The sequence below is a fragment of the Mobula birostris genome, chromosome 2, assembly GCF_030028105.1.
Source record: "Mobula birostris isolate sMobBir1 chromosome 2, sMobBir1.hap1, whole genome shotgun sequence".
Lineage (NCBI taxonomy): Eukaryota > Metazoa > Chordata > Chondrichthyes > Myliobatiformes > Myliobatidae > Mobula > Mobula birostris.
Window position 1 is genome coordinate 212,996,029 of NC_092371.1, and position 15,067 is coordinate 213,011,095.

The 15,067-nt window shown below is 40.9% G+C and overlaps 1 protein-coding gene across 3 annotated transcripts in view; it reads left to right on the forward strand.

Annotated features, from left to right (window-relative positions):
* Window positions 1–15,067, forward strand: part of ift172 (intraflagellar transport 172) — a 209,920-nt gene that overhangs the window by 158,418 nt on the left and 36,435 nt on the right. For all 3 annotated transcript variants that reach the window (XM_072251419.1, XM_072251420.1, XM_072251421.1), the window contains exons 32-37: window positions 1,074–1,138; window positions 1,230–1,410; window positions 1,854–1,963; window positions 9,539–9,668; window positions 10,363–10,461; window positions 14,907–15,016. In XM_072251419.1, the coding sequence (XP_072107520.1) occupies window positions 1,074–1,138; window positions 1,230–1,410; window positions 1,854–1,963; window positions 9,539–9,668; window positions 10,363–10,461; window positions 14,907–15,016 (695 nt within the window). The remainder of the gene's footprint in view (window positions 1–1,073; window positions 1,139–1,229; window positions 1,411–1,853; window positions 1,964–9,538; window positions 9,669–10,362; window positions 10,462–14,906; window positions 15,017–15,067) is intronic.

Consider the following 15,067-nt stretch of genomic DNA (forward strand, 5'->3'; position numbering starts at 1 on the left):
TATTTGTGTACTTATCAAGATAAAAATAGAGTATGATACAATTTATTCTAATACAGTAAATTTGATGGCAGAGCCCAATGGATACGTCCAATAGATAGCTAAGTACATAATGTTTTGTCTTTTCCAATCCTTAGTTTGTTGTTGTTATGTTCTCATTCAGAATTGGACATAGGTTATTATCAGCATTAGATGTTCTTGTTGTTTGTGAGAGCAAAAGAATATCTCTACGTTTTTAGAGCTGGGTTATGTCCAAATCTATAACCCCTAATTTATGGTTTCATTAGTTTTTAACTCACTGGTGCTTTTAATAATTTGTTGATAATATAACATTAGAAAATAAGTATAAGAAACAAGTGAAAATGTATGTATGAAATATAGTTGGAGAAATATTAGGGAATAACGATATGATGGAAAGTCATCCTTGGTCAATGAATAAACTCTTCTCGGCCTTCCAGCCAGATACGGGTATCAATTATAACCGATGTTTTGATGACGAACTCTGCCATCTTCTTCAGAGATGATGCCTGGATATATCTAGACTGGTGGTATTTATACCCCATAGTCCACCGTCTAGACATACCCAGGCATCATCCCTGAAGAAGATGGAAGAGTTTGTCATCGAAATGTCGGTTATAATCGATACCTGTACCTGGCTCGAAGCCCGAGAAGAGTTTATTCATCATATATGCCGGGGAAGCACTAGATCCTCTTTCTTCCTTGGTTGTTCATTATAAAAGCAATTATATGAAATCAGTGGAGCCAACTTCTGTGAGTAACGCATGACATATGATTATTACATATATGCTCAAGTAGCACAAGTGGCTAGGAACAAATTTTATTCTCTGGTGGTATTTCCATGTGAGTTTACAAAACACCACTAGTCAATCAATAGATATTGTGATAAAGCATGACTTATAAATCTAGTATTAAAAATTGTTGCAAACCCTGTATGAATACAGGGAAACATATTAAATTAATCAAAGCAAAATGCAGGCACATTTTTGCAGATAGAAATATAATGTTCACTTCTCATTATTTCTCTTTTCTAAATTCATCATGTTTCACAATCTTAGGGTAAGTTTCAAGAGGCAGAAATTGAATTCATTAAAGCAGGGAAGTCTAAGGAGGCTGTCCTTATGTAAGTCTTTCATCTGCGAAGTCTTCCATTTTTTAAATGAATATGTACGTGTATAGCTTTGTGTAGCTTAACATTGTTTACTTTTTTTAAGGTATGTACATAACCAGGATTGGGATGCTGCCCAGAGAGTGGCAGAAGCTCATGACTCAGACAGTGTAGCTGATGTCTTGGTGGGTCAAGCACGATTTGCCTTTGACCAGAAAGAATATCAAAAGGCTGAGGCTTACCTCCTGAGGGCTCAAAGACCAGAACTGGCGGTTAAGTATTACAAGGTCAGTTTTTTTTGCCTGCTTGGTTTTTGACAAGTTGATAGTTAACATATCAGTTGCACATATTTGTTGTAGTGAGACGTGGTAGAGCATCAGTGTCAACGTGGGATAGTAATAGTAAGAAGTGATCTTTAGGGAGTAGTTTTCCAACATTTGTCTGTCAAGAAGCAAAGTACAAACAGATTTGTTTTGCCAGTGGTGATGCTAACAATGACGTACAATTTCCACAGTTATCACAGCATTTATGGAACAAGAATGAAACCTTGTTGCTAATGTCAGTGAAAATTATGGTAACCACAATTACTGGTACAGGGACATTAATCACATTTCTAATTTATTGTAACATTCCGGTGCATTGTAGATACGGTAGGTGGTTGAGGTAACTCCACAGAAATTTGAGGTTATCCTACTTTCATGGATTAAAGCTATGAAACCTTTTGCTGCAGGATGTTGGAATGTGGAGTGATGCAATTAAAATTTGTAAAGAGTACATCCCCAACAAGCTGGAACAACTTCAGGAGGAATATGAAAAGGAAACAATTAAGAAAGGAGCAAGGTGAGCATATGAGCTGTTTAATGCACATATGGTCAAAACCATGAAAATTATGAATTACAATGCTAGATATTGAATTAATAATATATAATGGATTTGAAGTTTTGGTAAAAATTTATATCATGTTGTATATACTTTGTTTCTGCTTGTGTGTGCCTGTCTGCGTGTATTTTGTATTGAGAAAAGTGATAGTAATTTGGTGGAAAGCCTTTGCCAATGGAAGTCTCAAATTCCTGAAAGTTACGAACTCACTTAATCAAATAGTGCAAGATTTGAAAATGTATTGGGAAGCAAAAAACTGATGCTGGAAATCTGAAAGAAAAATTAAACATGCAGAAAATACTTTATACTTTATTGTCGCCAAACAATTGGTACTAGAACGTACAATCATCACAGAGATATTTGATTCTGCACTTCACGCTCCCTGGAGTACAAATCAATAGTAAATATTAAAAATTTAAATTATAAATCATAAATAGAAAATAGAAAATGGAAAGTAAGGTAGTGCAAAAATACCGAGAGGCAGGTCCGGATATTTGGTGGATACGGCCAACTGTGGAGAGAGAAATAGTTGACATTTCAGGTCAGTGACTTTTCATCAAAACTAGAAAAGTTGAAAGATAAAACACGTTAAAATGCAGAATATGGGATGGCTGATGGAAAAAAGACTGTCTCTCCTCTTTTTGTCTTCTCTACAGAGGTCTCCTCTATTTTCTTTAACTCTTTAACATCTGTTTTGATTAACATATTCTTAATCATGAGACATTTTTCTGCTTAAGTGTCGTTTCCTCCTCCACCTTACTTGACAGGACCCTTGAATATGCCATTTCCATTTCCCAAAATTTTATTCTTGCCTCCTCTTTTTCCAACCAGAAGAAGAATATGATTTCCCTTCTCTTCCTTCCAACAGCTTCAGCATTAACAGATCATCCTCTATATATTTGTCATCCTTAATGTAATGCTACCATTGGGCATTTCTCCCTTTTCAGTATACTGAAGGGACAGTTCCCTCCATGGCTCCCTGTTTCACTCTCCAGATAGCCTTTCCCCTTCTCACAGGTGCAGGAGGTGCAGCAGATATACTTTTAACTCTACCCATCATCCAGGTACCCAAAATGCAAATCACTTGAACTATTCCTCCAATTTAGTATACTGTATTCCGTGCTGACAAACTGGCCCCCTCCTTGCTGGGGAAAGCAAATGATGCTGGATAACCGCATTACAGAATATCTCCATTCAGGCCCTTGCAAAGGTGACCCTGTGCTTTCAGTTGCCTGAAGTATATATTTTATATTCGTCATCCAATCCCTACTCTGCCTTTGGACTCCAATACTATGCCAATGACACCCAATATTAGTTTGAAGAGCAGCATCTCATTTTTGCAGTAGGTATATTTCAGGATTCAAAACTGAATTCAATAACTTCATTTTATTAGTTTGTATCTGAACTGACTAGTCCTAATATAGAATGGTAACATTACTTTTTTGCCCTTTCTCCATTGATGCTGCCTAATCTCCTGAAAGCTTCCAGAATTCTATTTCATCTTTCCAATAATTGCAGTTTTGCATCCCATCATTCCATCATGGCTGATCCCGGATCCCACTCAACCCCTTCTCGCTTTCTGCCATGCTGCCTTCTCGCCATATCCTTTGATGCCCTGACCGATCAGGAAATCATCAACTTCTGCCTTAAATATACCCACGGACTTGGCCTCCACCGCAGTCTGTGGCAGAGCATTACACGGATTCACTATTCTCTGGCTAAAAAAATTCCTCTGTACCTCTGTTCAAAAAGGTCGCCCCTCAATTTTGAGGCTGTGTCCTCTCGTTCTGGATACCCCCACCATAGGAAACATCCCCTCCGCATCCACCCTATTTCCTTTCAACATTTGGTAGATTTCAATGAGATCCGCCCGCATTCTTCTAAATTCGCCTGAAGCTGCCAAACGCTCCTCATATGTTAACCCCTTCCTTCCTGGAATCATCCGCGTGAACTTCCTCTGGACTGTCTCCAATGACGACACGTCCTTTCTGAGATATGGGGCCCAAAATTGTTGATAATATTCCAAGTGTATCCTGACTAATGTCTTGTAAAGGCTCAGCATTATCTCCTTGCTTTTATATTCTACTCCCCTTGAAATAAATGCCAACATTGCATTTGCCTTTTTTACCTGTAACTGTACCTGTACCTGTAAACCATACTCCACCTGTAAATAAACCTACTGGGAGTCTTGCACGAGGACAAAAGACATGAAGTTGTTCTAGTACACAAGTTGAAGGAGAATCCTAAGGTATTCTACAGCTACGTTAAGAGCAAGGGGATTGCAAGGGACAAAATTGGTCCTCTGGAAGACCAGAATGGTAATCTACGTGTGGAGCCAAAACATTTGGGGGAGAGCTTAAATGAATTCTTTACGTCTGTATTTTCTCAAGAATCAGAATCAAGTCAAGTCAAGTCGGTTTTTATTGTCATTTCAAACATAAATGCTGGTACAGTACACAGTAAAAATGAAACAATGTTCCTTCAGGACCATGGTGCTACATGAAACAACACAAAACTACACTAGACTACCTGAAACAACACAAGGCTACACGAGACTACGTAAAACAACACAAAAACTGCGCTAGACTACAGACCTGCACAGGACTACATAAAGTGCACAGTACAATAAATAATAAACAAGACAATAGGCATAGTAGAGGACAAATTACAATATAATAATAAATTATGTAGATGTCTGTCTACACTCTGGGTATTAAGGAGTCTGATGGCTTGGGGGAAGAAACAGTCTGGTCATGAGAGCCCGAACGCTTTGGTACTTTTGCCAGATGGCAGGAGGGAGAAGAGTTTGTATGAGGGGTGCGTGGGGTCCTTCACAATGCTGTTGGCTTTACAGGTGCAGCGTGTGGTGTAAATGTCTGTTATGGCGGGAAGAGAGACCCTGATGATCTTCTCAGCTGACCTCACTATCTGCTGCAGGGTCTTGCGATCCGAGACGGTGCAATTCCCGAACCAGGCAGTGATGCAGCTGTTCAGGATGCTCTCAATACAACCTCTGTAGAATGTGTTGAGGGTAGGGGGGTGGGAGATGGACTTTTCTCAATTTTCTCAGAAAGTAGAGACACTGCTGGGCTTTCTTTGCTATGGAGCTGGTGTTGAGGGACCAGGTGAGATTCTCCACCAGGTGAACACCAAGAAATTTGGTGCTGTTAACGATCAATGTTCAGCGGAGAGTGGTTGCTCCATGCTGTCCTGAAGTCAACAACCATCTCTTTTGTTTTGTTCACATTCAGGGACAGGTTGTTGGCTCTGCACCAGTCCGTTAGCCACTGCACTTCCTCTCTGTATGCTGACTCGTCGTTCTTGCTGACAAGATCCATCATGGTCATGTCATCGGCGAACTTGATGATGTGATTCGAGATGTGTATTGCTGCACAGTCGTGGGTCAGCAGAGTGAACAGCAGTGGACTGAGCACACAGCCCTGGGGGGCCTCTGTACTCAGTGTGATGGTGTTGGAGATGCTGCTCACGATCCGGACTGACTGAGGTCTCCCAGTCAGGAAGGCTAGGATCCAGTTGCAGAGGGAGGTGTTCAGGTCCAGCAGTTTCAGCTTTCCATGAAATGATTGTGTTGAATGCTGAACTGAAATCTATGAACAGCATTCAAACATACATGTCTTTTTTGTCCAGGTGGTGAGGGCCAGTCGGAGGGTGGTGGCAATGGTGTCGTCTGTTGAGCAGTTAGGACGGTACGCAAACTGCAGGGGGTCCAGTGAGGGGGACAGCAGGGTCTTGATGTGCCTCATGACGGGCCTCTCGAAACACTTCATGATGATGGATGTGAGTGCAACGGGATGGTTGTCACTGAGGCAGGACACTGAAGACTTCTTCGGAACGGGGACGATGGTGGTGGCCTTGAAGCACGTTGGAACGATGGCGCTGCTTAGGGAGATGTTGAAAATGTCAGTGAGAACATCTGCCAGCTGGTCTGCACATCCTCTGAGCACTCTGCCAGGAATATTGTCTGGTCCAGCAGCCTTATGTGGGTTGACCCTACACAGGGTTCTCCTCACATCGGCCACTGTAAGACCCAGCACCTGGTCATTAGGAGGAGGAGTGGTATTCCTCGCCACCATGTCATTTTCCGCCTTGAAACGAGCGTAGAAATTATTCAGCCCATCTGGGAGGGAGGCATCACCAGCACAGGCAGGTGGTGTTGTCTTGTAGTCGGTGATGTCCTGAATGCTCTTCCACATACGCCGCATGTCGCTGCTGTCCTGGAAATAACTCTGGATTCACTGGGTGTGTGCACGCTTTGCCTCTGTGATGGCCCGGGACAGTTTGGCCCTTGCTGTTGTTAGGGCTGCCTCGTCGCCTGTTCTGATGGCAGAGTCACGGGTCCTCAGCAGTGCACGCACCTCCGCGGTCATCCATGGCTTCTGGTTGGAGCGTATAGTGATGGTCTTGGACACAGTGACATCATCAATGCACTTGCTGACGTAGCTAGTCACTGATGCCGTGTACTCCTCTAAGTTGTTGGTCGCCATCAGTTGCAGCGACCCTGAACATGTGCCAGTCAGTGTGCTCAAAGCAGTCTTGAAGAGCAGAGATGGCTCCCGCTGGCCAGGTTTTCAACTGCTTCAGAACTGGTCTGGAGCGTCTGATGAACGGTCTGTATACTGGGATTAGCATAACAGAGATATGGCCTGAGTAGCCGAGGTGGGGGCGGGGCTCCACCCGGTACGGGTCGGGGATGTTTGTATAAACAAGGTCTAATGCGTTCGCCCCTCTCGTTGCAAAATCCACATACTGATGGAATTTGGGGAGCGCTGACTTGAGGTTCACGTGGTTAAAATCTCCGGCGGGTGTGAATCAGGTTTAATATCACAAGCATCAGTTGTGAAATTTGCTAATTTAGGGGCAGCAGTATAATGCAATACATGATAATATAGAGAAAAAGTAAGTATGAATGAATGAATGAAATTTATTTCGGTCAGTACAAACATAACAAAAAGCATCAACGATGATTTCATAGGACAAAATTACAACAAAAAAACATAGATATTCTTTAAAAACAGATCGAAAGGGTGTAGGCTGAAGCTGCAGCTTTTTACGCCTACCCCTCTTACTTATACAACAACATATTTGGCGTCAATCATCACATCAAAACAAAAGATTTCATAATCCTTTAACACAAAGTCCAATTCCAAGTATAATTTATTTACATTACTCCCTTTCATTTTAAATCATGTATTTTATATTTGTTCATTAAATTATTTTAAAATAATTTTTTAAACTTGTTAAGTGTTGTGCATGTTTTTAAATTCTCACTACAACTGTTCCATAGATTCACCCCTCTGACTGAAATACAATGACTTTTTACATTTGTTCTTAAATCCTTTCTTTTTGAAATATACATGTTCCTCTCATCATGTTGACTTTCTCCCACTTTAAACAACCTTTGGATACTTTGAGGTAGCTGTCCATTTTTTACTTTATACATAATTTGTATTATTTTAAAATCTACAAAATCTCTGAATTTTAAAGTGTTTAGCTGAATAAATAGTGGATTGGTTGGCTCATAATAACTTGTCTTATTTACAATTCGTATGACTTTCTTTTGGAGTAGAAAAATTGAGTTTGTATTTGTAGGTATTTCCCCATACACTCTACACAGCAAGTCATGTATGGGACTATAAGTGAACAGTATAACGTATACAAAGATTCCTGATTTAAGAAATCTTGTGCTCTGTACATTTTGACATTTTTGCTTTGACATGATTTATATGTGGTTCCAGCTTAATTTGTTATCTATTACTACTCCTAAAAATTTTGTTTTAGATACCTTATCAATTTCAACATCATTTATTCTAAGTTTATGAGTTTGGTATGAATTTAGTTTTACCTAGATTCAGTGATAATTTGTTAGTATCAAACCTAGAGGCGGAGGCGGATACGATAGGGTCTTTTAAGAGACTCCTGGATAGGTACATGGAGCTTAGATTAACCCTAGGTAATTTCTAAGGTAAGGACATGTTTGGCACAGCTTTGTGGGTCGAAGGGCCTGTATTGCTGTAGTTTTTCTATGTTTCTATGTTTCTATCTCTAGTTCTTAAGATTTGATAGAAAAAATTGAAACTGAGGTCTCTGATCACATTTTCAGGATCTTTAGGTGAAACCACATGCTGTCAACATTGTGCATTATACATTAGTTTAGTCATTATGTAGTTTGATCTTTAGACAAATAACCATATAACCATATAACAATTACAGCACGGAAACAGGCCATCTCAGCCCTTCTAGTCCGTGCTGAACTCTTACTCTCACCTAGTCCCACCAACCTGCACTCAGCCCATAACCCTCCATTCCTTTCCTGTCCATATATCTATCCAATTTAACTTTAAATGACAACATCGAACCTGCCTCAAACACTTCTGCTGGAAGCTGTCTCTGAGTAAAGAAGTTCCCCCTCATGTTACCCCTAAACTTTTGCCCTCCAACTCTCAACTCATGTCTCCTTGTTTGAATCTCCCCCACTCTCAATGGAAAAAGCCTATACACGTCAATTCTATCTATCCCCCTTATAATTTTAAATACCTCTATCAAGTCTCCCCTAACCTTCTACACTCCAAAGAATAAACCTAAATTGTTCAACCTTTCTCTGTAACTTAGGAGATGAAACCCAGGTAACATTTTAGTAAATCTCCTCTGTACTCTCTCAATTTTATTGACATCTTTCCTATAATTCGGAGACCAGAACTGTACACAATACTCCAAATTTGGCCTCATCAATGCCTTATACAATTTCAACATTACATCCCAACTCCTATACTCAATGCTCTGATTTATAAAGGCCAGCATACCAAAAGCTTTCTTCACCACCCTATCCACATCAGAATCCACCTTCAGGGAACTATGCACCATAATTCCTAGATTCCTCTGTTCCACTGCATTCCTCAATGCCCTACCACTTACCATGTATGTCCTATTTTGATTAGTTCTACCAAAATGTAGCACCTCACATTTTTCAGCATTAAACTCCATCTGCCATCTTTCAACCTACTCTTCTAACTGGCCTAAATCTCTCTGCAAGCTTTGAAAACCTACTTCATTATCCACAACTCCACCTATCTTAGTATCATCTGCATACTTACTAATCCAATTTACCACCCCAATAATTATGAAAGAATTTAGGATGATATGTAATTGCTAACATTCTATGTAAAATTATAAATAATTTTTCATTTAAAATCAGAATCAGGTTTAATATCATTGGCTTACATCATGAAATTTGGTGTCTTGCAGTCACAGTACATTGCAATATGTAGTGATAAAGAAACTAAATTACAATAACAAATGCTTAATTTATTTATATATGAAGTAGCGCAAAAAAGAAAGCAAAAAAGGTGTTGTACATCGGTTCATTGACCCTTCAGAAATCATAACAATGTTATACTAGAGGATAAAGATAATTTTTATGGTTCTTTGAAACAGAATACAGTTCTTCATTGATGAAGTATTGTACTTTTTAAATTTTAGTCTTTTAGCACTCAGTGATTTCATAATTTTATCCCACAGGGGAATTGAAGGAATAGTTGAACAAGCCAGAGAATGGGAGCTGTCAGGAGAATATATCAGGGCTGTGGAATGTTACCTTAAGGTCAAGGAGACAAATAACTTGGCTCTAATGGAGAAGTGCTGGATGAAGGTAAAATATGCTAATAATGAATTTGAGTGCACACATATCAATATTGTTGGTGCTGAAACCCATTAACTTTCCAACTTGATCCAGAAAGTGCAAAAAGCTCACTCTTGGTCGATTGACTCCTTTTGGTAGGTAGTTTCCTGATGAAATATAATCTGTCAACATAAAACCATTTTTATTTCTAAATAATGAGCAGCACTCAAATTTATTCTCTTCTTCAGTAATTGTTCTTAAATATTACAATGTTAGGGGGAAATTAAAGATACATAATTCCACACATTGAAACTAAATTACTTATTCAATCTGCGTCAGAGTTGATCATGTCACTTCAAAAACGAAAAGGCAGCAAATGGTAGTAACTAAATATCTGAACTACATTTAAACTTGCAATATTTCATTAGAGTTCTCTATAACATGATTTTTCTCCATGGTGTAAATGAATCTGTTTGCTCTCCTAGTCGGTTCTGTTTTATTTCAGTCTTCTCGAATTTAGAGTTGTTTTCTGCTGGTTTTTGATTGTTCATCTACTTTTCAGTTCCTAATTTATCTGCCTGTTTTTAGCAACATTTTTCATAGTTATTGCATCTTTACAGTCATAACTTTAAATACATCTGCTCCAGGTATATGTTTAAATGTTTTTGTCAACAATACCTCTCATACAAATATTCTTTGCATTAATGGATTCTCTGTTTTCTAGGCTGCTGAATTGTCCATCAAATTCTTAAACCAGGAAAAAGCTCTTGATGTTATTCAGACAGTTGGTCCTCGGTTAATTGAAATACAGAAATATAATTCGGTATGATTTATGTTATACTTTTATAGCTAACCATTAATTAAAACAAGGAATACTTGAAATATTCAGGAATATCTGAAAAAGATAATTGAATATTTTGGTTGAATACATCCTCTTTTAGATAACAAGAGAAGTTAGAGATCTAGATTTTTAAAAATTTCTGTTGAAGGTAATTCTTACTAGATTGTATGTTGATTATACTATTGTATAAATAATCCAGAATCTTAGAGAAATCTCACAGTTATATTTCTAGACATCCATTACTAATAAAGGAAATGTCAACTTTCCCTTTGCTTCCACCAATGTTATCTGAACCACTGAGCTCATTCAGCAGTTTCCTTTTTGTCTGTAGGGTTGTTTGCCGAGCTTGGAGGTTAGATCTGCTGGGTCCTGGCTAGCCGGATAGCTGAGTGATCTCTGTTGGCCCCTATCCCTGGTTATCTGTTGTTGTGAGTGTTGGTTCCTAGGGTGTCTGCGGCTCACACTCGGCCCCAGTTCCGCAGACACATAGGTTCGTAAATTGTGTCCACTTAATAGAATCTTCCATGGAGAAACATACCTCTAAGAATTCTCTGATTCCTTGTTTTGTGCTCCTGCCAAGATTTTTGTAGTTTCCCAGATGAACTTGTGCCTTTCTTCGTCTTCATGTACTGTGATGAGTGACAAAGGATCGTGTCTTCTTACGGCTCATTGATGTTCATGTAGTTTCATGGATAGTTTTCTCCCCATCTATCCAACAATGTGTTTGGGGCAGTCTCCACATTGGATTTCATAGTCTTAGTCATAGTCATAGTTATACTTTATTGATCCCGGGGGAAATTGGTTTTCATTACAGTTGTACCATAAATAATAAATAGTAATAGAACCATAAATAGTTAAATAGTAATATGTAAATTATGCCAGTAAATTATGAAATAAGTCCAGGACCAGCCTATTGGCTCGGGGTGTCTGACCCTCCAAGGGAGGAGTTGTACAGTTTGATGGCCACAGGCAGGAATGATTTCCTATGACGCTCTGTGTTGCATCTTGGTGGAATGAGTCTCTGGCTGAATGTACTCCTGTGCCCACCCAGTACATTATGTTGTGGATGGGAGACATTGACCAAGATGGCGTGCAACTTGGACAGCATCCTCTTTTCAGACACCACTATGAGAGAGCCCAGTTCCATCCCCACAACATCACTGGCCTTACGAATGAGCTTGTTGATTCTGTTGGTGTCTGCTACCCTCAGCCTGCTGCCCCAGCACACAACAGCAAACGCGATAGCACTGGCCACCACAGACTCGTAGAACATCCTCAGCATCGTCCGGCAGATGTTAAAGGACCTCAGTCTCCTCAGGAAATAGAGACGGCTCTGACCCTTCTTGTAGACAGCCTCAGTGTTCTTTATTGTCCAGTTTATGTCAATTCGTATCCCCAGGTATTTGTAATCCTCCACCATGTCCACACTGACCCCCTGGATGGAAACAGGGGTCACCGGTACCTTAGCTCTCCTCAGGTCTACCACCAACTCCTTAGTCTTTTTCACATTAAGTTGCAGATAATTCTGCTCACACTATGTGACAAAGTTTCCTACCGTAGCCCTGTACTCAACCTCATCTCCCTTGCTGATGCATCCAACTATGGCAGAGTCATCCGAAAACTTCTGAAGATGACAAGACTCTGTGCAGTAATTGAAGTCTGAGGTGTAAATGGTTAAGAGAAAGGGAGACAAGACAGTCCCCTGTGGAGCCCCAGTGCTGCTGATCACTCTGTCGGACACACAGTGTTGCAAGCACACATACTGTGGTCTGCCAGTCAGGTAATCAAGAACCCATGACACCAGGGAAGCATCCACCTGCATCGCTGTCAGCTTCTCCCCCAGCAGAGCAGGGCAGATGGTGTTGAACGCACTGGAGAAGTCAAAAAACATGACCCCCACAGTGCTCGCTGGCTTGTCCAGGTGGACATAGACACGGTTCAGCAGGTAGACGATGGCATCCTCAACTCCTAGTCGGGGCTGGTAGGCGAACTGGAGGGGATCTAAGTGTGGCCTGACCATAGGCCAGAGCAGCTCCAGAACAAGTCTCTCCAGGGTCTTCATGATGTGGGAGGTCAATGCCACTGGTCTGTAGTCATTGAGGCCGCTGGGGCGCGGCGTCTTCAGCACACGGACGAGGCAGGACGTCTTCCACAGTACAGGAACCCTCCGGAGCCTCAGGCTCAGGTTGAATACATAGCGAAGTACTCCACATAGCTGAGGGGCACAGGCTTTGAGCACCCTGGTACTGACACCTTCCGATCCTGCAGCCTTGCTTGGGTTGAGACGTTTCAGCTGTCTTCTCACCTGTTCAGCCATGAAGCCCACCGTGGTGGTTTTGTGTGGGGAAGGGGTATAGTCATGAGAGCAGGGTCGGGGACTGTGAGGAGGGGTAGGAAGGGAGAGTGGAATATTACGCTTTTTCTCTCCATGTGGGCTGTCGGATCTTTGGGTCTTGAGATGAGTGTTCTGATGGTTGTGCTGGGTTTTTCTCTTACCAGTATTCTGTGTAGTTGGAGCAGTCTTGCAGTTACTCCAGAAATGTTGCTGACATATGATAGGGTTAGTCTCTTTCTTGTCTGTTCAGTAGGAGTTAAAAGGTTGTTTCTCTGGTTGAGACACCTTCTGATGAAGTTTTTTGGATAGCCATTGCGTGTAAATACTTTGAAAAGGAGATTTTCTTCTTTCTTCTTAACAAGTATATTGAACTGTATGCAATTTATGAACCTATGCGTCTGCGGGATTGGGTCCAAGGGGTGAGCCACGGACACCCGAGGAACCAGGACTCACAATGACTGTTAACTAAGGATGTGGGCCAGCGAAGGTCAGGACCTGTGGAGACTAGTGGCCAGGACCTGTGGAATCTAGCGGCCAGCGTCACAGCCAAACAATTACAGCAGCATCAGACCTATATAAATGCAAGCACTCACAGAAACGATACTCAGTTGTGCACAGATGATGCCACCTTAACTGGTGAAGAAACTTTTGTGACCCAACCTCCAGGCTTGGCAAGCAACCCAACAGACAAACAGCCAACTCAAGCTACCAATCTTCTCACGACTTCTGGCTGCTCACCCTCCCTTTTCAGGATATTGTGGACGCGTTCAGAAAGCGCGTGGGCCCTGGCACCTGTGAGGCAAACTACCATCCGTGTTCCTTTTTCATGTCCACAGAATCGCCTGTCTGTCCCCCTAACTATAGAGTCCCCTATTGCTGCTGCCATCCTTTTCAATTCCCTACCCTTCTGAGCCAGACTCAGTGCCAAAGGCATGGCCACTGTTGCTTCCTCCAGGTAGGTCCTTTCCCCACCCCCAACACTACTCAAAATGGAGTAATTGTTGATGGGAATGGCCACAGGGGTGCTCTCCTCTATCTGACATTTTTCCTTCCCTCTCCTGACAGTGACCCATTTATCTGTCTCCTGTAGCTTGAGGTGACTACTTCCTTGCGACTCCTGTCTATCACCTCTTCACTTTCCCTAACAAGCGGAAGGTCACTGAGCTGCGGCTCCAGTTCTCTAACACGGTCTCTAAGAAGTTGCATCTCAATGCACCCGGTGCAGATGTGACCTCCGGGGAGGCTGGTAGTCTCCTGGAAATCCCACATCTGACACCCAGAACAGAACAGTAAGCATAATGTTTCATAAAATAGGTTAACAATAATTTTTGAGAATGTTTGTTTATATTTATGAATATACTGATCTATGTTAAGTAGTGTGGACATAACACAAGTGGTTTTCACAGTCTGTATTGTATGTATGACCTTGGACCTGAACTTGCTGGGAAGTGTTGAAAGAGGTGTGTTGAATTATTAATATTTACTTTCTAAAAAGTGCCAGAATTTTTGTCCCAAACTTCCAAACTGAATCATGTTGCTAAATTTCCCACTGCCTCTGATGCTAGGGTCCATGGGGAGTCCAGAAGTAGAATATAAACTTGCTACAGGGAACTGAGTGCTCAGTGAACCCTTTTTGAACGGAGAGGAAAGATTCTAAGGGGGAACCATAACATAAAATGTAATTTACATTTATATTCCTCAATTGAATTTACTTTAATTATTAAAAAGCGATTTTAGGTGTATCTAACCCCATTTAATTTTTATAAAGAATCTTAAGCATTTTAAATTCTAATTAGTAAATTGATTTTAATAGTTTTGAATGGTTCTGAATGCCATGGACATTTGGTAACAGCTTTGATAGTTGGCAAAGCTTATACATGATCAGTGTCATACTGTGCCGTTTCTTGCATTATACTCGTGATTCCAAGCTTTTTATGAGTTTCTTTCAGTCCCTGTGCCAGTAATGTAGTTGGTTCAACTTGTTAAGTGTGAAGTCTGCACTCTACCCTTTGGTATTATTGTGTTATGTTGACTAACCAAAAACAGATTTATGGTAAACCTATTCTAGATTATTATGATCATTATTTCCCAGGCAGCTGAATTATACCTCAATGTGGATCTCATAAAAGAAGCCATAGACTGCTTCATAGGAGGGGAAGAATGGAACAAAGCCAAGCGTGTGGCAAAGGAACTTGATCCAAGGTAACAAGTTGCTTTTGTTTGGCACAGTGTGTATTCCAGCATGATTGAAAG